The 25,302-nt window shown below is 55.8% G+C and overlaps 9 protein-coding genes across 9 annotated transcripts; 4 read left to right on the top strand and 5 right to left on the bottom strand.

Moving 5' to 3' along the window:
• Positions 1-6: 6 nt before the first annotated feature.
• L226DRAFT_528274 (mitochondrial amino-acid acetyltransferase) lies at positions 7-2,268 on the top strand. Its single transcript, XM_067679315.1, has 3 exons — positions 7-131; positions 198-263; positions 317-2,268. The coding sequence occupies exons 1-3, from the start codon at positions 36-38 to the stop codon at positions 2,060-2,062; spliced, it is 1,908 nt and encodes a 635-aa protein (XP_067542641.1). The 5' UTR covers positions 7-35; the 3' UTR covers positions 2,063-2,268.
• Positions 2,269-2,591: 323 nt separating this feature from the next.
• On the bottom strand, positions 2,592-4,666 carry L226DRAFT_556047 (uncharacterized protein). Its single transcript, XM_067683101.1, has 7 exons — positions 4,565-4,666; positions 4,427-4,512; positions 4,204-4,357; positions 3,920-4,146; positions 3,818-3,862; positions 3,284-3,758; positions 2,592-3,232 (listed from the first exon to the last, which is right to left on the bottom strand). The coding sequence occupies exons 2-7, from the start codon at positions 4,477-4,479 to the stop codon at positions 2,882-2,884; spliced, it is 1,305 nt and encodes a 434-aa protein (XP_067542640.1). The 5' UTR covers positions 4,480-4,512; positions 4,565-4,666; the 3' UTR covers positions 2,592-2,881.
• Positions 4,667-4,752: 86 nt separating this feature from the next.
• L226DRAFT_528271 (mitochondrial carrier) lies at positions 4,753-6,578 on the bottom strand. The gene is made up of 10 exons (XM_067679314.1): positions 6,267-6,578; positions 6,102-6,204; positions 5,933-6,041; positions 5,814-5,877; positions 5,605-5,760; positions 5,406-5,545; positions 5,211-5,349; positions 5,028-5,156; positions 4,950-4,976; positions 4,753-4,887 (listed from the first exon to the last, which is right to left on the bottom strand). Exons 1-10 carry the CDS (start codon positions 6,267-6,269, stop codon positions 4,843-4,845), a joined length of 915 nt encoding a protein of 304 aa, XP_067542639.1. The 5' UTR covers positions 6,270-6,578; the 3' UTR covers positions 4,753-4,842.
• A 320-nt stretch (positions 6,579-6,898) lies between these two features.
• Positions 6,899-10,377, bottom strand: L226DRAFT_528269 (FAS1 domain-containing protein). The gene is made up of 4 exons (XM_067679313.1): positions 9,600-10,377; positions 8,993-9,253; positions 8,404-8,940; positions 6,899-8,346 (listed from the first exon to the last, which is right to left on the bottom strand). Exons 1-4 carry the CDS (start codon positions 10,255-10,257, stop codon positions 7,118-7,120), a joined length of 2,685 nt encoding a protein of 894 aa, XP_067542638.1. The 5' UTR covers positions 10,258-10,377; the 3' UTR covers positions 6,899-7,117.
• On the top strand, positions 10,378-15,658 carry L226DRAFT_497242 (uncharacterized protein; the record flags this gene model as incomplete). Its single annotated transcript, XM_067677602.1, has 19 exons — positions 10,378-10,682; positions 10,739-10,885; positions 10,935-11,064; positions 11,111-11,204; positions 11,260-11,323; positions 11,375-11,487; positions 11,536-11,863; positions 11,917-12,358; positions 12,417-12,944; positions 12,996-13,086; positions 13,141-13,514; positions 13,565-13,692; positions 13,752-13,813; positions 13,869-13,998; positions 14,052-14,369; positions 14,424-14,670; positions 14,725-14,975; positions 15,037-15,238; positions 15,294-15,658. Exons 1-19 carry the CDS (start codon positions 10,602-10,604, stop codon positions 15,656-15,658), a joined length of 4,095 nt encoding a protein of 1,364 aa, XP_067542637.1. The 5' UTR covers positions 10,378-10,601.
• A 65-nt stretch (positions 15,659-15,723) lies between these two features.
• L226DRAFT_475509 (rab GDP-dissociation inhibitor) lies at positions 15,724-17,704 on the bottom strand. Its single transcript, XM_067676673.1, has 7 exons — positions 17,616-17,704; positions 17,431-17,562; positions 17,043-17,367; positions 16,878-16,986; positions 16,366-16,799; positions 16,170-16,314; positions 15,724-16,113 (listed from the first exon to the last, which is right to left on the bottom strand). The coding sequence occupies exons 1-7, from the start codon at positions 17,631-17,633 to the stop codon at positions 15,927-15,929; spliced, it is 1,350 nt and encodes a 449-aa protein (XP_067542636.1). The 5' UTR covers positions 17,634-17,704; the 3' UTR covers positions 15,724-15,926.
• Positions 17,705-18,046: 342 nt separating this feature from the next.
• Positions 18,047-19,579, bottom strand: L226DRAFT_15236 (uncharacterized protein). The gene is made up of 5 exons (XM_067672451.1): positions 19,292-19,579; positions 19,083-19,221; positions 18,728-19,024; positions 18,351-18,672; positions 18,047-18,274 (listed from the first exon to the last, which is right to left on the bottom strand). The coding sequence occupies exons 1-5, from the start codon at positions 19,450-19,452 to the stop codon at positions 18,231-18,233; spliced, it is 963 nt and encodes a 320-aa protein (XP_067542635.1). The 5' UTR covers positions 19,453-19,579; the 3' UTR covers positions 18,047-18,230.
• Positions 19,580-20,690: 1,111 nt separating this feature from the next.
• On the top strand, positions 20,691-22,230 carry L226DRAFT_564687 (uncharacterized protein; the record flags this gene model as incomplete). Its single annotated transcript, XM_067683674.1, has 8 exons — positions 20,691-20,729; positions 20,795-20,944; positions 21,000-21,158; positions 21,224-21,302; positions 21,357-21,491; positions 21,547-21,749; positions 21,804-22,096; positions 22,149-22,230. 8 exons carry the CDS (start codon positions 20,691-20,693, stop codon positions 22,228-22,230), a joined length of 1,140 nt encoding a protein of 379 aa, XP_067542634.1.
• A 520-nt stretch (positions 22,231-22,750) lies between these two features.
• Positions 22,751-25,069, top strand: L226DRAFT_549095 (pyruvate kinase). Its single transcript, XM_067682648.1, has 11 exons — positions 22,751-22,935; positions 23,007-23,028; positions 23,096-23,155; positions 23,220-23,294; positions 23,344-23,384; positions 23,435-23,479; positions 23,539-23,628; positions 23,685-24,324; positions 24,378-24,611; positions 24,668-24,774; positions 24,833-25,069. The coding sequence occupies exons 1-11, from the start codon at positions 22,837-22,839 to the stop codon at positions 25,019-25,021; spliced, it is 1,602 nt and encodes a 533-aa protein (XP_067542633.1). The 5' UTR covers positions 22,751-22,836; the 3' UTR covers positions 25,022-25,069.
• The last annotated feature ends 233 nt before the right edge of the window (positions 25,070-25,302 follow it).

Here is a 25,302-nt window from a genome sequence, read left to right as displayed (position 1 = left end):
TGCTGCTGCCCATCACAGGGCCCCTCCTGCGCACCATGCTTCCCCCATCCGCCCGTGTTGGCTGTCGCAACGCCATCGCGCCAGCATCGGCGCACACACGGTCTGCGCAGACCTTCAAGGCCTTCTACGCTGTTCGTTGAGGTCCATGAGTATTCTGTGTGTATGATCACTGACCTTGTGTTGCCTGACCTTCTTAGACAATACGCAGCTTGCGCCAAACGTATGAGCCTCCAGAGCCAGATGACGTGGAACCCTCGGAGAAGGTGTGTTTCCTTCCATTGTCCCGGTGATCGGTCGTGAACACCATAGCGTCCAGGACTTTATCCTGTCCCTCCTCCGCGCGAACCCATCCTTGAGAGATACAAAATCCTACCTCGCCTCCTTCGGTCCACGCCCGCAGCAACCGAAACCCCCAGCGCTCCGTCCACAAGGAACCCCGGTGGTAGCGGAGAGAGAAGTAGCCGCAGACGCGGAGACCAAGCCTCCGGATATCAAACCTGCACCTCCCCCTGTGGTTGCCAGCATCCTGAACCCCGTGTACCGGCGCACTGCTTTGGTCAAGATTCAGGCGCCGTTTACGGACAGACAGGTCGAGAGCATAGCGCGGGGTATGGTCTACCTCGAGAAGCTCGGACTTGTCAGCGTGATTGTCGTGGAGAACGACCATCTCGCGCGGGGCGATTCTGGAGAACGCGCCGTGATGCTCGAGGAGACGATGCGCGTCGTGAACGCACTTGAGAAGCAGGGGGCGCGAGCCCGCCCGGTGCTCGGATCGGTCGTCCGCCTCGGGCCTAAGCCGGGCGACGAGACATCCACCGAACCGCGAGAACACGCAATCCCAGAAGCGCACACCTTCCCATCCGATCTGGTTCACATTCGTTCCGCGCTTCGTGCTGGAGAGATCCCTGTCCTCGCACCGTTTGCGCTCGACTCCTTCTGCCGGAGTGTCCGTGTGGACGCGAACGATGTAATTGCGGCTCTTGTTCGCGGCATGGTGGAGGCCGCAGCCCTGGACAGTAGCCCAACCCTCAGCGAAGATAGTCCCTCCTTGTCCCCCGACGAAGTCGACCTTACGCCTCTCCGACTCATGATCATCACTCGGGAAGGAGGAGTGCCTTCGTACGCTCGGCAGGGTATGCCCCACCTGCTCATCAACCTGACTTCCGAATACCAGTACATCCGTGAAACTTTCGATCCGCGGTGGAAGTCCGTACATCCGACTGCTCTGTCCAACTTGGAACTTGCTCGCACGTGTCTCGCCTACATGCCGCCGACTTCGTCCGCTGTCATGGTCTCGCACCGGTCCCCTAGTTCTCTCATCGGTAACCTCATCACGAACAGACCTGCCGTCAGCTCTAGTCTCCCCCACGCCCTCCTCCAGGGGAACCGGAAGTTGACGCCACATACCCCCACCTTGCTGCGGCGCGGTCTTCCTATTCGCGTCGTGCGCACAGTCGAAGAGCTCGACAAAGCGAAGTTGAAGACGCTTCTTGAGCAATCGTTTCGCCGCGAACTCGAGGAGGATGCATTCTGGAAACGTATGGAGCGCGACCTGGACTTCGTCATCGTCGCAGGCGACTATGCCGGTGCCGCCATCGTCACGCGCGAGCCCTGCCCTCCCAACACTCCGTCTGCGATCGGCCCGATCACATACCTCGACAAGTTTGCCGTGCTCCCGAAGCACCAGGGCGACGGCACGGTCGACTTCCTTTGGGTCGCGCTCCACGACGAGACGTACGGGTTGGGCTTGCCGTTCTCGGCGAACCCCAACGGCGGGAAGGAGGGCAAGGGCGAGGGCAGGGACCTCGTCTGGCGGTCTCGCGCCGACAACCCGGTGAATAAGTGGTACTTCGAGCGCAGCACCGGCCACGTTCGCCAGGGCGATTGGGTCCTGTTTTGGTGCGACGCCGAGATGCGGTTGAAGACGGAGGAGGGCCGGCGCGCGAACGCCGGCTTGTCTTACTTGGAAGACTGGGAGCAGGGTCGTCTCGGGATCTGGTCCGAAGTCGTCATGAAAATACCTTCCAGCTGGAAGCCCAAAACGCAAGAGATTACCAACTAACGATACCATAACCTCTCGGACGAAGAATCTACAACTAATGTGCTTGGTTGACCTCGCGCCTAGACTTGTTGTGCCATAGTATCAAAACTCCCTGTATTTCTATCATCGATTCATAGACTTCTGGATGCTTCCGCAATGATATTTCCGGTCGTCGTGTTGTACTGGTACACATTCTATCGACAGACTATAGCAGTACAATCCGGAGGACTTGCATCATCCTCTGGCGTTCATGTTCTCCCGTGGACAGGGTGATCCACGTACCCGCTTCCCCTGCGGTAGGTTTCGCGAACGGGAGGAATTGCCTCTGACGTTCAATCGTACGTGCCCTCCGTCGTCACTCGTGTCCCCAATACCCGACGCCGGTCGCTGCTCCCACGAGATGACTATGCAAGAACAGTACAAGAACCCAGGTTCGACCCAGCGATACAGGTTGCGGAGGAGCAGGAATACCTGGGTTATCTATGACAGCTTGTCTAGGTCTCCCGGTTGGAAAAATCAAAGTATGACTGTCTGGTCAGTCCACTGTGATGCACGGATTGGATTGCTATCGACAGTATCGACTGCGCACTTACATACTAGATAGCTAGTCAACTGCTATGGTCGCAAGAGTCGTACGGTCGCGTATCTCAAAGGTGAATGTAGCATTCCAGATACTGTGACTTTGCGCAACAAGTACTTCCAGCAGGCAGTCCTTCAAGATCGTGAGATATTTCTCGTGAAGAGTCGTACAAAAAGTTATGTTATACATATGCATTATCGGTAGAAAGGTGAGGTGTCGCGATGAAGAAAGGGGTAATCCGAATACGTCGAATCGAACATTCAGGCTCTGCACTTCTTGGACCGCGCGCGACTCTTGGCTTGTCGCTTTACCGGACTGGACGAGATTGAGGTCCCAGTGTCCGCGCCGTCAGCCTTGCTGCCTATGCTTGCCCTTGCCCTTGCCCGCCACGGGACAACCGTCCGTAAGCCATCTGCAACGGCAGTAGCGAGCTCCTTGATGCCCTGCTCTACCAATTGTTGGAACCCATTGACTGTCCATCGGTCCAGGTTACGCAGAAGCAGGTACACCTGGATGATGTGACTTGGCTTGCCAAGGTTCCATTCGTGGAACGGTAGGCTGACACGCCGCGCCCTCTTCTTAGCTCCGGGGTACGCAGCAGACGCGATCCTCTGTCCAGTCGGTCAGAATGGTAAACTTCGTCGAGGAGAGATGAGCCTTACAAAGTGCCTGTTGTCGTCGTTCCACCAGTCAACGTGAGCCCGGACAGTACCTTCCGACCAGACGAGACCGAATACGGGCGCACGAACATTGAGAGCGTGCAACTGGCGCAGTGCAGCCGTCGTCGCCATCCGGTTCTGTCGATATGCGGCGTCCATTTCATGGTGGATCGGTTTCTTATCCTCCCAGAACGCGCTGGCGACCTCAATCTTGGATGTCTCATCTAGGCGAGCGGAGAGGATGCTCTGCCACTTGAAGGACGAGGATCCGCCATGGCTTCCCGTGTTGTTGGCTCTCGGGTTTTGGCAAAGCGTACAGAACGGCGCGTCCTCTGAATCCCAGAGATGTCTAATCCGATGGCTAGGAATGAAGAGCGCCCCGTCAGGACGAGCGATTCTGGCGCTCAGATTCTTGGCGGCATTGGTACTCGGTCGATAATGGTCCAAAGGCTGTGGTAGAGCCACGGAACACTGAGACCTGAATACCTCATCTATGAGTCGAGTCATCACGGGCAGGGAGCACCATGAAAGAGTCACCTATTATTGCTCTGCTTGCCCGCAGGACTACGGAGAAGGTTGTAGCTAATATGCGCGCGGGATTAGACCTACAACACTGACAGAACGGTGAAGTATACGTACACCTGAGACGCCCAGTCAGCTTCGGACCACTTGCAACTCGAGTTACGCATATCCTTGACTCTTGTCCAACATGAGAAGATAGTCTGCAATTCCCCAAAGATGTCGAGACATTGTTCGTGCTTGACCTCGCTTGAAAAGAGCTGGGGATTTGCGTTCCTCGCTCGCTGCAGGAACTTCAGGAACTTAGGAGAGTGGGACCTTTGCAAGACAGGGTAGATCTCAGAGTCCTGTTACCTATTGTTACACCCCGCGTCAAGCAATGATGTGGCAGGAACGACACTCACTGGATTGATCCAGTCTTCCGGCAGTTGCCCAAAAACGGCGAACACCTCCTCCGCTCCTGCGCGGACACTGGGAGGCATGTCCAAATGGTACCCGGCTTCGATGAGGTGGTGGTGTGCTGACCAAACAGCGAACCTAGCAGGGTCCTTCGCGATCCTGTAGTGAAGAGCAATGCAAGTTAGTGGTACAACAAAGACCGAGGGGCACGCGGATCACTGTACGCACTCAGAAGCAGTGTGCGCGCGAGGTTTGCGCGACGTCGACGATCCTTGGGACATGATGGGGTATCGCAGAGATGCTAGAATGGTAATCTGCGCGATATGAGGCCTCTGTACGTTGTCATGAAAGCTCACAGGTACTCACAGGGTCGAAACATAGTGAGCATGAAGGTCGTTGGGCTCGTGAAGGTCGTTACTTACATTAAGGTAGATGGGACGAAAAGAAGGGGGAGCTGGGAGAGAGAGGAAGGAACGCGTGGGAGAAAGCACAACTGCGCCGCTCTATATACCAGCGGCGCGTTCTTTGTGATATTCACCAACACGTGACCGCGTTCGGCGTGGAAGAAGCTTATTCGGTTCCGTGATGCAACCCAACCTAGAATGCATACGCAAGACCACTAGAGTACAACAAGGACGTCTAGATCACATAAACTTGTCTAACAGTTTCTTCGACGCCTCGACTCCAAGCTGTGCGAGGAAAGCCAGGTCAGTAAAGCCACACGTCCTAATATTCCCCAAGAAAGACTCACGAAGGTGGCGGCGTTAGCAGGGAAGGCCTGTTGATGAAATCAATCGATTGCAAATGAACGCCGTGATGTAGAACGCACCCGAGCCATGGCAGGACCCAGACCCTTCCAAAGCGCAGCAACGCCGTCAGCAGCAATGGTTTTTCTTGCGCAATCCATGAAACCGGAGTATGTCCCCGTTGGCGCGGACTGTATCCTGGACTTCAACACCTGTGGTAGTGACATGTCATTAGCAAGTTTAGGAAAAGCGACAGGAAGACTTACATCTGGGGGGATGGCGATGGCCCACATGGCGACACCAGCGGTACCGCCAGCGACGATGATCGCGCTGAGGTTAAGTTCGTTGGGTGAGTGTCCTGCCGGGGTGAGCATCTTCTTCGTCACCTCGTACGCAGCGAAGTACCTGCGGTGCACTTCGTAAGGAGATAAAACGGTCTATCATGCACTGCCGCTACTTACGCTGCGCTACCAGGACCGTCTCGTGCGACCGTCGCGGCAGAGCCACGGAAGACACTACGGAGGCCGCCTTCGCGGTAAAGGTGCTTCACGACATCAAACACACCCTTGTACTGCGTGCCTCCCTGGCCCTGTCCTTGGACCTAGTGCATTTCGAGTGAGAACGCGCGTACCGAGCATAGGCGCGTGCATGACGTCTTACCTGGAGCAGGACCTTCGCCCGCTCTACAGGCGCAGTAACGAGAGTGGTGGGTATGGCGGACAGGAAGCCAGCAGTCGCGAGCTCGGGTATAGACAACTCCTTGCTTGTGCGGTTGGGTGTCAAGCTCTGGATCAGCAGCTTGGACATATCGTAGGCCTGCGCGCGGCGTTTAGGACGTCGGTTCCTCGGAGCGAGTGTACTGGACTCACCCAGAAGGAAACGGCGAAAATTGGGGTAACACCGAGTAATGGAGGAACGACACCGCGGTAGAGACTATCCCCGCATGCTCAATGACCCCACATACGAGAAAGAGTCATGCAAGACGCACCCAGTAGCACCATCCCTAGCCAACGCTTTCCGCACGACATCCATCGCACCAGTGTACGTGCCGGGCGGCGCGGTCTGCAATCTTGTCTTCGTGAGATCGAAGGGATGTCCTGCATCCCGTCGAACTCAGCTACCCAATGCTAACAGGATGCGAGTATGCGCGAACTCACCGACCAGCACCGCCGCGATACCTCCCACTCCTCCAGAAACGAACGACTTGACCGACTCCGTGGTCGACGACCGGTGGACCTCCTCGGCAGCTGGTGCGTCGCTCTGCCCCGCACGACCCGCACCGCGTCAGCACTTCTCTAGCGCGCTTACAGACTGGTCCTCACCATGGTGGTATTTTATCTAGCGAAGACCGGGACTAGAGAGAGCTATGCGAGCGAGAGACAAGCACGCCGACGCGAGGCGATATAAGAGGGCAGCAGTCCGGTGGTCGCAATGTCCGGCTCGGTGTGCGCTCTTGCCTTGGCAGCGATGGCGCGTGATTACTTGCTGGGGAGATCGGATCTGGCGAAGACGCGTACCGGAGCAGCCCTTGTCGACTGCGCCCGTTGAGATAGCTGGAGTTGGCCGCAAACGCGATGAACTTTTGGCAGGACGAAGGGAGACGTAGAATCGTCTACTTATACTCGGAGTCTCGGACGACAGGGGGAGGACGTCTGCGCCGAGCGTGTCTCCGCACTCGCCCCGCGGCCGTCCCATTTCCGTGCTTCGTACCCCCGCACGCTAAACGCTACCAAACCATTATGAGTGTGGGGAAGAAGCGCCGGACCGGGGGCTCATCTCGACGTCAACACCAGCGTGTCGATCGTTGTGCTCGGGCTCTGCCGCAAACACCTCTCACGAGGTACGGACTGACCTCATGAGGAATAGCCAAACCGTTACCAATGCTTCCGTTATTCTTCCGGAGCTCGGTGGCGGGAGACATGTGAGGGATGGCGCAGGAACCGCAGGAGATGCTGACCACGACAAGGTGACTGACGCCGTACCAAGCTCCTCTGGAAACCACAATCGACCCGTCACATATACATGTTACCAATAACAGCAAATACACATCTTACACATTAGCCACTGTATACTACCGACTGGAACATCATGAGAGCACTTCCGATCCTAGGTCTATAGAACTAAAACAAGCCAAGCAATATACGAACCTACATAAGATACCGTCATCCCCTCCTTAATCCTCCCCGTCGTCGGGGCCAAACCCGCCGACGGGTTCGTATGTCGCCTCCGTGGTATCCCTCTGCCATACCCACCGGACGCCAAAGAAGAACGCTCCGATGAGGATGACACCAAAGACCCCAACCCCGACAGGCGCGCCGTACTCGACCCACAAGCTCGGAGCATACGGAGACAACAGGCGGTCAATCTGGACGACGCCTCCAGTGCCGCCCCCGGTTGTGGATCGGCCCCAGGAGATGACATACGCCCAGTCTTGCTCGCCGTCCTTCCCTCGTGCGCCCTTCACGCCGATGACGGTGCCTTCCTCCCGGTTCTTGCGACCATCAAGCACGCGAACGATGATATCGCCGTACGCGGAGTCAGAACTACGCAGAGTGGAAAACGTCGCCTCATCGTCGAGGGGTAGCGGGCGGTTGTTGACCATGGTATCGAGGACCGAGATGTCGCTAGAAGGCTTCGTAGGAGGAGTGGGGATGAGGTGCTGCGTGACAATCTCACGAAGTCGCTCCTGGTCCGAGTACAACTCCGTGAGGTTGACGTCCTTGAACGCTTCGTCCGTCGGGCACAGCAGGGTCCAACCGGAGCCAGGTAGTCCCTTCTCCGCCCATGGTGAATCTTCGGGTGGTGCAGTACCGTTGAGGATCCAATCGAAGCCGGCCTTCACGATCATCGTGCTCATGGTCGAGGCCTTTGCTGCCTTGACGAGTTTCCCGACTGTCAGCTCGACCGAACGAGGGAGCATGATGTCCGAGATCTCATGGACAACGCCGGTCTGCGTGAGCATGTTCTTCGGCAACAGGCCCGCCTGCATATCCGCCCAGCCGCCGCTCGAGGCGAGGATGACCGAGTGGTCAGCGCCCCGCTTGTCGACATGAATGTCTGAACCTTCCAAGGTTGGGTAGGTCCGTTTCGATCCGTTCACGAGAGCATCGGAATACTCAACGCTAGCAAGGACGTGATGGCGGATGACACGCTCGAAATCCGCCTTCGCGGATGTAGAGAGAAGATGATCGCTGACGAGCATGCCGAGGCGCCTGAACGCGTGGTTTCGTGGGATCAGCAGCGTTGTCTTGGGAGTTGACTTCAGGGTGTCCGCGAGGTTGGTGGAGAAGATACCAGTGATGAAAGACGAGAATTCGAGGTTCGGAGTGATGGTCTCCAGCGTGTCCACGGGAGGTACCAGCGGTCTTGAGATGAAATAAATCAGCGCGTTTCCGGCCTCCTCTGCAGGTAAAGCTGTCAGTTTTGCTTGCTAGAGCGTCTGCAAATGCAATGAAGTACCTGGTTCGCCTAAGACCCCAGCACCCGCGAACCGAATTGCCTTGGCATCGCTCTTCTTGCTATCCTCAGAAACCTCCACCGTCATCACTTGCCGTCCGCCGGCAAGGCCGACCTCCTCCAAGGCTGTCTCCACCAGCATGCCATCCTCGAACTTCTTCTCTGTCCATCTCCCGGGAATGAAGTGGTACTGGAGAAGTCGCTTCAACTCTTCGCTTCCACGATGGGGAAGGTCGTCCCGCGTGAATAGCTTGATAACATCGTCTCGTGGGGCCAATATCGTGTAATCCGTCTCCGTATCGTTGATGAGGTGAGTCAGGTTCACGGAATGGATCAGGGAAACGAATTCCGTGCAGTTGAGCGCTAGAAGGTACTTCTCCGGGGTGAGCTGGAGCGCGCCCTCGGGAATGAGCAGGGAGGAGACAGTGTGGAGGACGCCGTTGGATGCGTAGATATCGCGCTCGACGATTTCGGTATCGGACACCTTGATCTTGTCGTCTTTGGGCACGATCTCAAGGGTATGGCCGTGGAGGGTTGTCACTGAGACGAACAATTCAGTCACAGGAGTGGCTATCGAAAGAGGATGACGTACAGTTGACTGGCTTTCGCAGCGAATCTGACCACTTAACCTCGCCTTCAACAAGCACGGTGTGCATATCGAGTATCCGCGCCAAGTCGTCTGCCGCGAATTCACTTTCGAGCCAAAGGCGTTCCAATGGCGGCAACGCTGCCCAGGCATCGTCGACGGGGAGAAACAAGGTGAGAGTCGGGGTGTTGTTCAGGAAGCTCGTGAGCTCAGGGGTGAGAATCTTGTGGAGGTAGGACAGGCCTGGATGGCGAGATACGACCGTTGCTGCATCCGAGCCAAGATTAGCATTGCGTGAGTTCAGCTATGGACCGGCACGGCGGGAATCGGGTCCGACAAATTATTCAGTATCCTGCTGTCTTTGACAAGCCGCTGCGACGAGCTAACAGGAAGAGGGATGTAGTCGACCATTCCGTATGGCATAAGCCGACAAGGACCCCGAGCTCGCGCTTCGGACTTGGATCCCTCCTCCCGCCTAATCATGCAACATTACTCATATCGCATAGAGAAGTGAGGGAATTACATCCCTATGCGGTGCGAGCAAGTCTGACAAGGCGACTTCCGTCCGCGTTGGAATTCACGATACCCGTGGCGCGTGATACAGGGTACTCACCTAGGTCTGGCGGCATCTCCAGCACTCTATCAAGTCCGAGAAGCAGACCGTTCGAGGTCTCTATTGCATCCTTGACCACCTTCACTCCACCCTTCCCAGCCGCGTCCACGCCGGCCCATAGTGTCTCGTCCCGAGCAGAAAGCCGCAGCCGCTGTGGTTCCGCCCCGAGCGTGCCGTTCTGCACCGGCATCCATGGCGGGTATGGGGGAGGCTCTTGAGTGGGTGGTTCTGAGGTATCTCGCGGGTACAGGAGCGTCCGGTGTATTTGAGGTGTTTGCTCGGTAGGTACGTCAAGGAGTGTATAGTTGAGGAGGTGGTAAAAAAGCTGCTGTCGGAGCTGCAACTGGAGATTGTCCTGCAAATCCGAGGCGTCGTCATTCAGGGCCTCTTGCCAGAGGAGGTTGAGAGAGGCGTGGTGCTTGATTGCATCGTTGGTTGGGGCGAAGAAGGTGCTCCCGTTCAACCTGTTGAAGGTCGGAATGAGCTTCGCGCGCTGGAGAAGCTTGATGAGGGACTCGTAGTCCGGGTCCTTGTAAATCGCATCAAGGAGTGTGAATGACTGGGTCGTCGGGACGGGCTGCTGCAGAGGAAGCTGAGCGGCGGCGACGAGGGGCAGAAAGGCGAGGAGGCCGATGGGTATGCACGACCACGGCCGCATGGCGGAAGTCGCGCGGATGAAGAGAACGTGAAGCGGAGCAGTCGAGAAGAATATATAAGGGAGAGACGGGACACAGAGGTCGAGGTAAATGGCCAGGCGGACTGCGCGACTGCGTCGCCCGAGGACAAGGAAATGACGTCCTGCGTGCGCCCCACGTGTTAACAGGCGCCCATACCGCGTCGGGCGTCCAGCTACTTGGGCTGGGCACTTCGCCATAGCTTCCTTCGTCTTTGTTCGTCTCGTGCTCGTCACCTGCCCCGCTCGCTAGAATGCTCTTAGAGCCAGAGTCATAGCCTGCATCCTCTAGACTCAATCTGGTCTACTCTACTGGGCTGTCTGCCATAATGCTCGACCTTGTCCAATCCTACACGGGCTGTCCGCCCTCGAGCCTCCAGTTCCTCTATCTGCCTCGCGAGACACTCCTGGTATGCCTTCTCTTTCTTGCATCTGACGTGCGGCAGGGCTGATGCAAGTTCTGCAGCTATATCCGTTCGCCGATTCTGTTGCCGTTTTCAACGCCCGCACTCTCGCGTTCCTCCGTGCACTCGCCTTCTGGGAGGTCTTCCCATCTACCCGGCACATCTCGCAATCGGTCCAATGTCTCACCGTCGAGAGGAGCATGAAGCTGGTACGCGTGGTTCTGCCTTTGAACGCGACATCGGTCTGACCTCTGCTAGGTCGTCGCATCCCTCGGCCATCGTGTGGTCGCTTGGTCCCTCTCAGGAGCCCAGAACGATTACTGGCGCGTGCACTCTTCTCTCCAGCTATCCGAAGACCAGCATGTCTCCGCGCTCAATTGCGTCTCCGGTAATTATCTTCTTTCTCCTGGCTGCATGGGCCTCACCCCTTCTAGGCCTACTCGCGGTTGGCACGCGATCCACTTTGTCCGTGTACACTCTCATCCTAGAGAATGACCTCCCCACGTGGTCTTTGAAGTGGTCGTCCGCGTATGCACATATTTTACAAGCTGCCGTGTATCTACGTTCATGCTCTATTGGACAGTGTCCCTACCCTATCCCGCGTGCGATTTTCGCCCTCTCTCATGTACATAGCCACCACCTCCCTGGTAAGTGATGCCAGCCGCGCAGCAGAGGACAGTCGCAGACCCCGCATACAGCACGATAATGTAGTCCGCATATACTTGACCACCACCGGGCGCCAGACGCAAGCCGTCCCGCATCCCAGACCGGTCAACGACCTAATATGGCGCAACTCTCCGACGTCTAGCAGGTGAGTTGCGCCGATGGATGTCCCAGACTGATACTGAAGACCTTGCAGGGATGACCCTACCCTCTACACCGTTACCTCCGATGCCACACTACGTATATTCATGCCTGTCCTGGACGCGCCTCAGTACCTGCAGCTCCACACCGCCCTCGATGCTTTCTCATCGCTACCATTCTCGCTGGCACTGAAACAGACGGACTCAAGCGTGTTCTGGCTAGACCGCGAGGTTATGACCGCCGCGTTCAAAACCCTCATCGCTGACCCACAACCAGCGGAAGAAGACGCACGGCGACGACGCGTCCGCGAGATCGCCGAAGAAGGTTGGGACCTCTTCCTCCGCGTGTTGGGTGACGGGTCTCTCGTTGTACAGGCAGTCGCGGTACGTCGTACGGTCCATCGCTACCTGCGCGTCCATCTTGACCTCCGCTGTAGAACATCGATCGTCGTCCACCTACGCTTCTGAAGCAGTTCACTCTGTTGCAGACCGCTCCGGGTATTCTGCCTGGCCCTCCTAGCCACCTCTACGTTGTACCCAATCCCTCAAAGGGCTCACTGACTCTGCTGACGTCGCCGCCCCTATCTTCATATGAACTCGCCATCCTGCCCTTTTTCGATGCAGGCGCTGGCAGCCTTACGCATGTCGCATCTGATACTGTACACAGCCATGCTGACGCACCTGGGGGAGAAGACCCTCGGGCCGAGATCGTACGGTATGTCAGGACACCCAACGGCGAGGGCGTCGGCCTCATACGTGAGGACGGATGTGGGGAGGTTTGGACGTTCGACTGGGCCAGGACCGGTCGCCTGATCCGGACCGGGAAGTGGACGACTGAAGATGCAGGGCACGTAGACCACTTCGTCGTCATCGATGCTGGTTTGTTTCAATTAACCGTACGTGCATGCTATGATGACTGAACAGAGCGACTTTGCAGGCCGATACTTCGCAACATACTCATCTGCTGCTGGTCTTCTCACTCTGCACACCACGCCCCCAGCCACCCTTCCCGTCCCATCGCTCTCCCTACTTTTTGTCCTGTCCGCGCCACACTCTCAGCCAGTCCGCACGCTTGTTGGGGTCACTGCAACCCAGACGATCCTCCTCATCTCCACCACCCTGTTCCCATCACCATCCCTTACCCTACTCTCGGAGCAATCTTTACCGCTGCCTGCGCCTCCGAAGATAATTCTCCCTGTAGATCCAATGGCTTGGGTCGGGCAGATCGGTTCAGGCGCGCGCGGGACATCTGACAAACACGACGTGCTCCTCAGCGTGTCGGAAGACGGAGAGTTGGCCTTCTGGGTACCTGGGGACGACGCGAGCAGCCCTACAGATGCGCTCAATGGTACAAAAGCGCACAATGGGGCTTCAAACTCGACATGGACGTGCACGGGGAAGGTGCGGACGGGCAGGAAGGGGCTGACGATGGCGCGATGCAGTTCTGCGAAGAAATCCGTGCTCGGTAAGTTTCTTCATATCAAGGTTGAGGACTTTTAATTTGACACGCATACAGTTGCCCCGATACCGGAAGGGGAGGAGCTCACCATCTGGGACTCGAAGGAGTCCGAGTTTTCCCTTGGTCTCGAGTATCATCGAACACTCAGGTATGCATGCTACGGTTGTGCACCCTCGCACTGCAGCTGATAAATCTCTTGCAGTGCATCCGACCCAATCAGCGACCTAGACTGGACAACCACGCCCGACAAGCAGTCCATCCTAGCCGTGGGTTTCGCACACAAGGTAGAGTTGCTCTGCCAGCAGCGAGCGACGTATTTCGACGAAACCCCAGCATGGGGCATTTGTTGGAGGCTCGACATGTCCATCATGATACCTCACCCCATCAGCGACTCCATCTGGCTCGCTCGGGGTACCCTCCTTGTTGGTGCTGGACATCTCATGTTCATGTATGGACAGAAGGCACCGTCAGTCCTATCGCAGAACGAGCCGGAGAGCTTGTTTGAGCATGTCGCGAGGCTCAATGGCCCGCTGGACGATTACCATCCGCAGATGATCCTGCAGTGTCTGCTTTGGGGTACGCTGCTATTTTCCCTTCAGCGCGGATGTCGACTGACTCTGAGACAGAGAAAATCGAGCTGGTAAAGAGCGTCATCGTCAATCTTGCCCGAAATGTGGAGTCTGGACGCAGCATACACGAGTGGGAGAACCTCCCGATCGAGCGATATCTGCAGAAGGACGAGGAAGTCAAGGCAGTAAGTGTATAACCGTGCGGCTCGTCCCCGCCCGCGTTGACATTCCACATTTGTAGCAGGCGTATGGTACACATAGGCCCAAGTACTCGTTATTGTTTGACGTCCCCGAGACCAACGAGGAGTAGGTCATCCGTGAGATAGGTTGGAACTAATCTGACATAATTTCCGTGTCACAGAGAGCAAGAGGACCCCTTTTCTCCTTCGGCAGTTCGGAAGCTCATCGAGCGTTTGGAGGAGCAGCCAATTCCTCATCTAAGTCCTAGAGAGCACGAGTCTCTGCTGGTGCTTATCCAAACAACACTCGAGGTATGTCCACGTCGCTTTAACTGCACCATTCCAACGACTCATACAATCCATAGATTCAAGAGCAGCGTCGCGCACTTGACCCCAACGGGCTGCGGTACCTTATCTCAATACGTAGCTTCTACATCCTCAACCGGCGCGCCTCAGAGCCAAGCACGCCCTCGTCCGGGAATAACGCTGTCAACGGTGTGACCTCCGGCCTGCGACTTGAACGTCGTGAACGGCTGCGATACCGCGACATGATCTGGGCATTCCACAGCGAGAGCCAGGATCTGCTGCTCTCGACGTCGGTTTCTGCATGTGGCGGCAAAATGTGCTGGCCTGACGCGCGTGCGCTGGGCGTGTTCATCTGGATGCGGTCTGGAGACGCGATGGTGAGTAAATCCTCCCCTCCTTTTACGCCCTGACTGATATCGAATACTGTAAAGCGCGCACATATGGAGGTCGTGGCGCGGAACGAGTACATGGCCGGAGACAACCGTGATCCCACTGAGTGCAGCCTGTTCTACTTTGCGCTGGGCAAGGTCAAGCTAGTGCATGGATTGTGGAGACAAGCAGCGTGGCACAAGGAACAGCAGGTCATGCTCAAGTTCCTCAACAACAACTTCAACGAGCCCCGCTGGCGCACCGTAGCGCAGAAGAATGCCTTTGCGCTCTTGAGCAAACGACGTTTCGGTATGCTTGTTTCACGAGCGTTAGTTTCGAATGCAGCGCTGATAGAAGACTCAGAATATGCTGCAGCGTTCTTCCTCCTCGGGGGAAGCTTGAAGGACGCAGTGAGTGTGTGCATCAAGAACATGGGCGATTGGCAATTGGCCGTCGCGCTTGCACGGGTTGTCGAGGGCGATGACGGTCCAATCCTGCAAGACATCCTCAACAACACTGTCATTCCGCTTGCGTTCAGGGATGGTAACAGGTGGCTTGCGAGCTGGGCGTTTTGGATGCTCCGCCGGAGAGATCTCGCGGTTCGGATCCTTGTAGTACGTGAAATGAAGGGCTTGTATCATATGCCTACAGATAAGCTGACCTATATACCACCAGACACCCCTCGAAGACATCGCATCCATACTAGACGTAGACATTACCGAGATCGGCGACCCTCACTACGACGACCCCAGCCTCGCACTACTCTTTTCGCAGCTGAAGTCGAAGACGCTCCAGACCGCCCAGGGCACGAGCGAGATCTCCGGCCGCACTGAGTTCAACTTCGTCCTTCAGATCGCCAGGGTCTTCTGCAGGATGGGTATGCCATACATTATTCAGACGATGTGCCCGAAACTGAGCATCCTTCTCCACAGGTTGTCATGCCCTCGCACTAGACCTTGTTCGAACATGGTCCTTCCAGCGTCCGTCGACAGTTGTCCGCGATACACGAGCGCTGCGGCGCCCGCCGAGCCCACTCTCGACACGGTTTGCGCTCGAACCCGCGTTGCGTCGCCAATCATCCATCCTCATCGACATCGACATGTCGACCGCGCCACCTACCCGCAGAGCATCACCCTCACGTTCGCCTACCCGAGGGACATCACCGGCGCGAAGTGTAGTTGAAGAGTTCAAGGACGAGAGCGATCTGGTTGCCCGCAAGGCAGGCATCGGCAGCTTGATGAAGTCCGCAAAGCAGGACGTCAAAGTACCGGAGTTCGATATGAATGCATTCTTCTGATACATTCTTGGCACGCGTACAGTCGCCGTAATGTCTGTGTCACTAGGGGCACGAGGCCTCCACACGGCTGTGAGCATGTAAAACTTGAAGGCAAACGTGCGATGCAAATTGTATTGTGTGGTGACAAGTACAGCGATGAGATGACGATCTTCCTACTTCTTATACACGAATTGAACTTTATCCAGCCAGCAAACCGACACCAACGTAATGCGTAAACGAACCGACATGAATGAGTGCGTGAAAAGGACGTGATCCGCGCGCAGATCGTCTAGGCCTCGACGTTGACCTCACGCTTCTTGAGCACGAGGTCCTTGCCGTTCATCCTCTTCCAAACGTTCTGTACGTCCTCGACGACAGTCTCGAAGTGCGAGGTCGCGTCGTACGAGCGAGTGATGAAGATGTTGTCTGCCTCGCCGCCGGACGTGGGGGTATATAAAGAGGAAACAGAGACAAACCTGCGCCACGCTCGTCAGGGCCCTGATCTTGTCGATAACGTACGAAATTCACTTACTTGTCATGGATAGGACCGAGGAGCTGAAGACCAGGAGCAAGTTCTTGCTCAGGCCTGTCAGTCTCAACGATGGTGCTGACAATTGCGACGTAGACGTCCTTCGCGCAAACGTTATGCGTGGACGACACGCAAGCAATGTAGATGTCTACCAGTATACGTCAGAATGATGTAGATATATGAACAATTGCGTACGTACCGTTTCGCCTGCCGACCTGGTTCTGAGGAATGATGATCTGTGCGCTGTCCGCATCGTCCGTACCAGGGATTGGGTGCTTGAGGAAGCAGATGGCACGGACGACCTTGCCCTCCTCGACAACACGAACCTTGCCACCCTCAGCAGACTTGCCCGCACCGAAATAGCTCGGGTCACCGACGACCTGCTTGGCCTTCACCGTCTCGTTCCCGCTGCGGACACCGACGAACTTGCCATCGGCGTCCGTGACAATCTCGTCGATAGGTTTGTCCAGCATGTAAGTACCACCGTAGATGGCACTCAAACGAGCGAACGCCTGCGGCAGCTCGCCGAGACCGTAGAGGGGGTAGATATATGGGGACTTGCCATAGCGCGCCATGGAAGATGTGTAGAGAACGATGCGCTCGTACGTAGGCCGTGCAATGCCCTTCTTGTAGCTGCGTCCGATTAGTTGTGGGTCCAGGTACGACCGATTAGCTGTGGGTCCAGGTACGACAGCATTGGCATTCACTCACTCGTCGTCCAAATAGAGTGCCATCGCATGGCCGATAAAGTCCTGCGTACCGGGCTCGAGACCGAACTTCTCATACACCTGAGCCATCGTGTCTTTGTCCAAATCGATGCCTTGAGGTCTTCATGCTCAATGACTCTGACGCGTCCCTGATAGGGAGGAAACGCACCTTGGTGGGTAGCCGGGTCCTCATCCTTCCAGTTCTGTAGGAACTCGAAGAACTTCTTCGCCCTGCGCTTCTCAAATAGACCCATGAGGGGACTCTTCACCGCCTCCATCTCCGTGCTCGGAACCTTGGAGATCTTGCCATCACGGTAGACGAAGCTCCCCGCGATCTGCTTGAACTCGAGGTAGCGAGTGACGTCGGTGTGGACGAGGATGCGCGTGAGTTCTCCCGAGGCGATGATGAACTTGGGAATGAGATCGACAGCGTAGTCACGGTCGCGGCCAAGATCCTGGGGCACAGCTTGGTCGGGTCTGAACTTGCGGTAGAGCTGGAAGTAAATCAACATAACATTAGAGCGGGTGAGAGAGCGTGAGATGTGCCTGGCACTGACCTGAGTAAGGTTCAGACTGGCACTGTCACCACCATAGTAGTCGTTTCGGTCCATGTGGAGGACCTTCTTGCCCTCGACGGACAAGAGTCCGGAGAGGATACATTCGGTCAGACCGGTACCGAGGACGACGACCTATCGCCGCACCGTCAATCGCGGTTTCGTGGTCTTCGAGGAGCAAAACATACATCATATTCTTCATCCATGGCGATGGTCTCAGTAGAGGTATGTGCTGACGAAGAGGACGAGGGAGAGAGGAGAGGATGTCACGTCTCCGATACACGCGTCGCAAGTGCTATATGGCTCATCGATGCAGCACGTGCGGTCTCCTTGCCCCCGCATCAAGATCTCCTGCCCGATCGACGCTAGCAAGTACTCTCTTCACCTCCTTCACCTTCTTCCTTGGCAAGTAAAAACATGAATACATATGTCTGACCACTCAATATGGGGTTGCATACGCCGTTGAGAGCAACCGATGCACAAGCACGCACCAGACACGTTTGAAGCATTCTTACATAGGTGATGATGTAATGCCGTATTGAACGCTCACCAGTCAGAGTTGGTGCCTTTAGACAGCCTCACGGCAGCTGTAGACTCGCTCATGAGCACATTGGCACATATCCCGCACGTATAAATTGAATGAGTGGAATTGTTGGGAAAGTGCATGAGCTACGTTCCCTAGTACGGGGACTGGGACAGCAACCAAACCGCATTCATGTCATGTGGAGCAAGGATGGGACCCATGCTGGCGGTACTTGGCGGAGAATGGCTCTGAAGCCGACCAGCTCCAATAAGTGGGCATTTCATCGGGCTTGGGCCGCATGAAGTGAATGCCCAGAGGCCGAACCTGAATCCGTACGCACGGGCGTCAACAGACCGAGTCATAAGTTTATAACTTAACCATCAAGGGAGACACAACTCACACACGGCATCCATGGTACCAATGTGTACCTCTCCAAGCTCGTCCACTATATTCGGCGAATCCATCTTTGCTTTTCTCCGGCCCTTCATCGGCATTGCGATGAGGATAGCTACCTGTAAGGAGCACAGCGAGGAAGCTGCTTGACCAGGAGCAGATTCAAGGGGGGCCATCTCGTAGAATTCGACCATGTCATGACCTTGGGAGTGCCCTGGCGCAAAAGGGCGAGGACGAACCCGTGTTGACCGGCCAGTCGATCGTATCATCGATCGGGGCAGCGAGATAGTAGGATCCGAGCCCGTTGACACCTGTACAACGGATAGCGGCTGAGGAGAAGAAAGTTCGACAATCTGATCGACATGCCAAAGACGATATGCGCACTAGGAGAGTCCTTAAGAAGCTTCCGTCCCTGGAAATGTGTGCCGGATACATCGGTTGGACTTCGAACATGCGTGGACGTCGGGCAAATCCCAACCTGGCCAACGCTGCAACCCTGTCAGGACGACGGAAGAGCACGACGCAGCGCCACGTTAACAACGCTGCGATGATGGCGAGGGACACAGCTACAGCGGCGGGTATTGCGGGGGATGCTGTGCGTTGAGATGAGTCATGGCCACCCAAGGGAGCAGGCGGATCAGGGCTTGAACCGCCAGCAGTATCGGCGGAGCCGTTGTTTTCCTGAGAGCGAGTGAGTGGTCTGCTCTCAAGCGAAGGGACAGCCTCAACGAACACTGACCATTTCTCCGAAACGCATTGATCCTTGCAGAACCCCACTCGTAGAAGCCGGGCTTGCCGAGGACTGTCGTACGTTGTACTGCTCTTGAGACAAGTGTGAGGTTTTGAAGAATAGGCCAAGTAGCAAAAGGTAGCAAGGGCTAGACAGAATGAAGGAAGTGGGATGTTAGACCCGAGGAGTCAGAGTTACCTGTCGTTTATATTGACCACCTGAAGGGACATCGTTCCTCCGGAAATACCGGGGGGTCAGACGTTCGCATACTTTGTCTGCATCGAGGGCATGTAGCATGAGTCAATTGCAGGCGCCACATGCCTCGTTCAAGACGCTGCGCAACTGATTCGCTGCGCGACTGATAGAGAGAGTTCGCCATCCGCTGCGCGAATAGATCATATTCGTCGCATGTGCCACAACATCGTCAGGCAGCACACAGTGAAATGACCGAATCGCAGCACGCAGTAGCACTCCGAGCGCAAACACGTTTTGCGCTCGAGCAGCGGTCCTAGTGCTACGGAAGAGAACCCACTGTCACAGTGTGGCCGCTGCGGTACCGGCAGAATCGGATGCTGCGCATAGATCAGAAGTCATGGGATCCTGTATCGTTAGTTCAGTTTACGACGAAGTTGCAAACGATCCATGATCACTAACCTTAAGATGAGTCGCTGTCAGAGACGACGAATCAGTCATAACGGCGCAAGCTCAGCGTCTCAGCATACATTGCTTGTTCCTGGGCACCTTCTGCGTGTCTGCGTAATCGCCGGGACTAGTACTGTTCCCGGGCCGATGGTGTTAGCAGGCTGAACTCCTCTGAGCTGAAGTGTTGCCTTGCGAAAGTGATGAGTAGGCCATGCGCATTAGTACAAGGAAGTACCGGTAGGTGGAAGGGGACACATAGAGCAATAGTGGTGACGTCGATACCACTGCCAGCGAGCTCTCGACTCGGGTGTTTCCGGGGCCAGCGCTTGACAAATCATTGTACTCGTACAGCACAGAACCTTTATCAAGTTCAGCTTGAACACGGACCACGATGTACCGTGTCTGAGGCATGTCCAAACTGTGCGGATTCTTGTATGGACGCCGCACACTTCCGGGATCCCCGAGCCTCCCAGCGATGGGCTGTTCAAGAAGCATGGTCTGTCCAGATCTGTCAAGCCACAACTTGTTCGGTTGGTGCGTGTCCTGTTGTGCGCTGCGAACGCTGTAGACATGAACGCCCCATCGCGTTCATGCATGAAGTGGCACATCGGTAGTACGGAGCACCTGATCTACAGCAAGCAAACTTTTCCGAGACCGCATGGTTACGTCCTGCGACACGCGGTCCACTGACATCGATATCCATATGGGTCCCCGTTTTGTTTCATACTGGTCTGCGCTGACACAGCCGCTATGCAAACTGTGTGACTGACTTGCCTATCCCGCAGCGTCTGAAGAGAACGGCTTCGCAAGGATCTGTTAGAGTTTGTTCGCATAACCATGGCAAACTGATCGAAATGCCTGAGCTATACAAGCCTCGAAGCCTCCCACCTTGACCCTCACCGTCCGGGTGACTGTCCTTTGGGGTGTATGCCTGCAGCTTTCGTTATTCTCTTGGCACACACCCGGCCTTTCTTCATGACAGACTCCGACTTCAGCACCGTTCTCACATCGGAGGTATGTCGTATTTCCACACCGCGAGATTCGCCTCCTCGCTGACCTGTGCGCACCCTATGGTGTAGTTTGTTTCCTTTACCCTCGAGACTCTCCTGGCCGGGGTCTTTGTTGTCACATATGGGATCGCCGTGTGCATTTTGCTCGTCCGAGATAGAGCAAGGTGGCACACTGTGTCATTCTTGACCTCTACAGCCATGCTATTGCTAGCCCTTGTGGTACGTGGGCCAACTCTTCGACTTTGAATCGCAATGATGCGATATGATCTCATAGCATCTGGGCCTTGAGATGTACCATTGTTTCGCAGGATTTGTTATACACGGAGGTACTAGGGGTGGCATAACCAAATACCTCACGAACACGCGTAACCCAGTGTTCATCGCGAAGTCCGTGGTGTACGTCACTCAGACACTTCTTGGAGATACTTTCATGGTGAGAACACTGGTCTTGGCATATATTAAGAAGAGCTGATCGGACCACGCATGCATGCTTATCAGGCTTACCGCATATACATTCTCTGGAACTCCAGTTGGGTCGTTGTTATAGGTCCAGCCCTGCTCATCTGTTCAGCTGCAGGTCTGTCGTATGCATCTATGGGCTGTTAGCCAGCTTCGCTAAGCATCCATGCAGTCACTGGTTATGCATCCTCCTGTATGCTTGCCCAAGATGCCGCAGGGCGGGATCTACTGTTCATGAACACGTCCTATTCTTCTTGGTTCCTAGCATACCTATCGACAGTGACTGTCTACACTGTGTTCAGCACAGGTATATCGCTCTCAGCGTACGTGGCTACATACCGACTGCTGATTGTGTCCGCCAGGTCTTGTCGCCTTCCGCATATACCGATGGAAGCGTCGTGCTCGTCGCTACAACTTCTACGTCCCCATCAGTCCGCGGCGTGTCTTGGAAACGTTCATTCATTCCGCGGCCATATACCCCGTCGTCCTCATATCGCTCTTCGTCACTTATGTGCTAGGTGTTAATCCAGAGATGTTCGGCGTCGATTTGCTCCCTGCACTCATGGTATGTCATGTTGTTCCCCAAGCATATCGCATCTTGCTTATGTTGTTATCACAGGGTATCGCTACCACCCTCATCACGATCAGGCTCGGCATCGTCGACGTGACCCAGCAAAGAAGCAAAGCCAACAACCTCTCCGCTCGTCGCTTGGGCACGTCTCCCCGGATACTCGAAGGCGGGCGATATACTGTCAGGAGGCCTCCTCCTTCGAAAGCCCCCACTTTTGAGCCTCAAGAGTTTTTCATCGAGATAGACATGGGAGATCCCTCGAGGAATTCCTCCGCCACAGGATTTGGGCAGGACCTTCTGTTGGCTGTGGAACGGGTCCTTGGCCTGCACTACTCCCCATCGTACGTCCTCACCCACTGCAGCATCCAAAGCTGTCTGATACATGTGTCATAGAGATGAAGCGGATGGCGCAGCTCATTCTACTGGTTCCATGACAGAAGACGAGACAATGATGCAAATCGCAGACACACCTTGATGTGTGTCGCGTATGTGTAGGTCTCAAGCAGACGAATGAATGCCACGCCAAGCCTGTATCACTATTTTCTTGAAGAGAAGCATTCGAATACGAAATTTCAGAGTACGCGCGGCCTCGTTTCGCGCTTGTTACTGACGACAGGCCGAGAGAATCGTCGCGTCTCGCTCTTGCGCTGCGACAATCTGACGATAAGCGGGGGTGTGCAGCAGCAAATGTGTGTCGCGTTTTGGGGAGACTCAAAATGGTACCATCCTCGACTTGCCGCCGTGGCGCAGGGGCCGGCGCGGCCATCGATACGAGGGAGTATTTTCGGGCAAGCTGCGAGTCGGGTCGAGAGATCGTCGCGGATGGGATGCGTAAAGGGTAGACACGTTCATGGCAACGTAAAGTACAGGGCCAATTGGACACGATGGAAGCATGCGGCAGACAGACTCTGGGTTTGAGACTGAGAGAGCTTCTGAGCCTGGGGCGCGGACGAGGCATATCTATCGGTGTCATCGACCCATCATCGCGTCGTCCACTTTAGCTCCGCGCGCCTCATCGTATAAAAGCCCGTCTCGATCCTTCCTCCTCCCATAACCTCCTCAGTCAGTCAGCATACACACCATGTCGTCCTCGAACATCACGTCTCGCATCCGGTGGGCGGCCTCGCTCGACCCCACCAAGGCACAGGTGCCGACGGAGGAGACCAAGCACTACCGCAAGGTACGTTCTGCAGCGATCGCGCGTCGCGCCACCGCGATTGACCGTTGATTCTTCGCGTACGCGCTCTCTAGACGTCGATAATCGCCACGATTGGTACGTTTGCTGCGTCAGGGGGGGTCAGGGGATCTCGTGTCTGACAGTGAGTGCGACGGAAATACAGGTCCGAACACGAACAATGTCGAGAAGCTGGCGGAATTGCGCCGCGCGGGTGTGAACATCGGTACGTATTAACCTCCTTTATGTCATTGTCGTGCTCTCATGCACTGTGCCATGGTTATTGCTAGTTCGGATGAACTTCTCCCATGGAGAGTATGAGTACCACCAGAGCGTGATCGACAACACCAGGAAGATGGTTTCCCGTACGTGTTGATCCTGTCCCTACCAGATTCGTTCCTCATGTCCTTCAAGTCGATCCCGAGGGCCGTCCGGTCGCCATTGCTCTCGACACCGTACGTATGAAAGCCGCATATGCAATGCTGCTGACTGAAAGGTCGTACAGAAAGGTCCGGAAATCCGTACTGGCGTGATGAGGAACAAGACGGATGTGAGAATCACGAAACTCTTCCCCACAAAGCCTCGTATATTGAACAAATCTCGTCGCAGCTTCCCATCAAGGCTGGTCATGAATTCATCGTGTCCACCGATGATCAATACAAGGACATCTGCGATGACAAGGTCATGTATGTTGACTACGTGCGTATTTTAATTAGTACTTGGTGTGATGCCTGCAACTCAATTTTCGAATGCAGAAAAACCTGCCCAAGGTTACCGCTCCGGGCAAGCTCATCTACGTCGATGATGGTATCCTCTCCCTCCTCGTCCTTGCTATCGAGGGCGACCAAGTGCGCGTTCGCGCACTCAACAATGGCACTCTCAGCTCGCGCAAGGGTGTCAACTTGCCCAAGACTGAGGTTGACCTGCCCGCGCTGTCTGAGAAAGACAAGGCCGACCTCAAGTTCGGTGTCAAGAATGGCGTCGACATGATCTTTGCGTCGTTCATCCGTCGTGCGCAGGATGTCCGTGATATCCGCGCCGTCCTGGGCCCTGACGGCGCGAACATTAAGATCATCTGCAAGATCGAGAACGAGCAGGGTGTGCTCAACTTTGACGAGATCTTGCAGGAGACCGACGGTGTTATGGTCGCGCGTGGTGACCTCGGTATCGAAATTCCCGCAAGCCAGGTCTTCCTCGCGCAGAAGATGATGATCGCCAAGTGCAACACGGCTGGCAAGCCCGTCATCGTCGCAACCCAGATGCTCGAGTCGATGACGTACAACCCTCGTCCCACTCGTGCTGAGGTTAGCGACGTCGCGAACGCTGTCATGGACGGTGCCGATTGTGTCATGCTTTCTGGTGAGACTGCCAAGGGCTCGTACCCTATCCAGTCCGGTAAGTCGGACCCTTGTAGCTGTGATATCATTGGCTCTGATCTATGTCTGCAGTGCTCATGATGGCGGAGACGTGCTTGCTCGCGGAGGCTGCTATCTGCTACCCTGCTTTGTACGACGAGCTTCGCGACACTACTCCCCGTCCCACGCAAACCGTCGAAACCGTTGCGTTCGCGGCGGTGGCTGCAGCGTCTGAGCAGGATGCGAGCGCCATTATCGTTCTGTCCACGAGTGGCAACACTGCCCGCCTTATCTCGAAGTACAGACCTGCTGTCCCGATCATCACTGGTAGGTGGAACCAACAGCTGCGGGAGCTCATCCTCTAACACGCATCTATCCATCAGTCACCCGTAACCAGCAGACTGCTCGTCAGATCCACCTGCACCGGGGCTGCTATCCGTTCTGGTACCCTGAGCCGCGGGGCATTGAGCCTTACCAGTGGCAGACGGATGTAAGATCCCATCCAGCTCGCCTGTGGCCGCATCGTGTTTACCTGTTCCTGCTCATAGGTCGATAACCGTATCCGCTTCGGTCTCCGGAACGCGCTCAAGCTCAACATCATCAAGCCTGGCACGGCCGTCGTCGCGGTGCAGGGCTGGAAGGGCGGTCTTGGCCACACGAACACGCTGCGCATCCTGTCCGTGCCTACGGACCCAGCGGATTTGGTGCAGCAGCCTCTGGGCTCAGGCTCGCACTAGAGATGTGTGTACAGCAGGAGGGCAGACATACGAGCAGTGTACGAGTAGCATGCATTTGGCAATATCACCATAGAGTTCACACTGGGTTCTGAACTGTTCCCAAGCTGTATGGCAAGAGGCCGTGTGCAATGAATAGCGCGAAGGCGCTGACAGCAGTGAGAGCAACTTAGACGCGGGGAGATCAGTGGTCGGACAGGTGGCACGTGGCAAATTAGACCGGACGCGCTGCGCTCGTTGGACGAGACAGACCTCCACGTCCTCCGCCTCGTCCTCTGCGGCCC

Source organism: Lentinus tigrinus, assembly GCF_003813185.1.
Source record: "Lentinus tigrinus ALCF2SS1-7 unplaced genomic scaffold L226scaffold_1, whole genome shotgun sequence".
Lineage (NCBI taxonomy): Eukaryota > Fungi > Basidiomycota > Agaricomycetes > Polyporales > Polyporaceae > Lentinus > Lentinus tigrinus.
The sequence above is the reverse complement of the archived record's forward strand: the minus strand, read 5'-3'. Positions and strand labels throughout refer to the sequence as shown.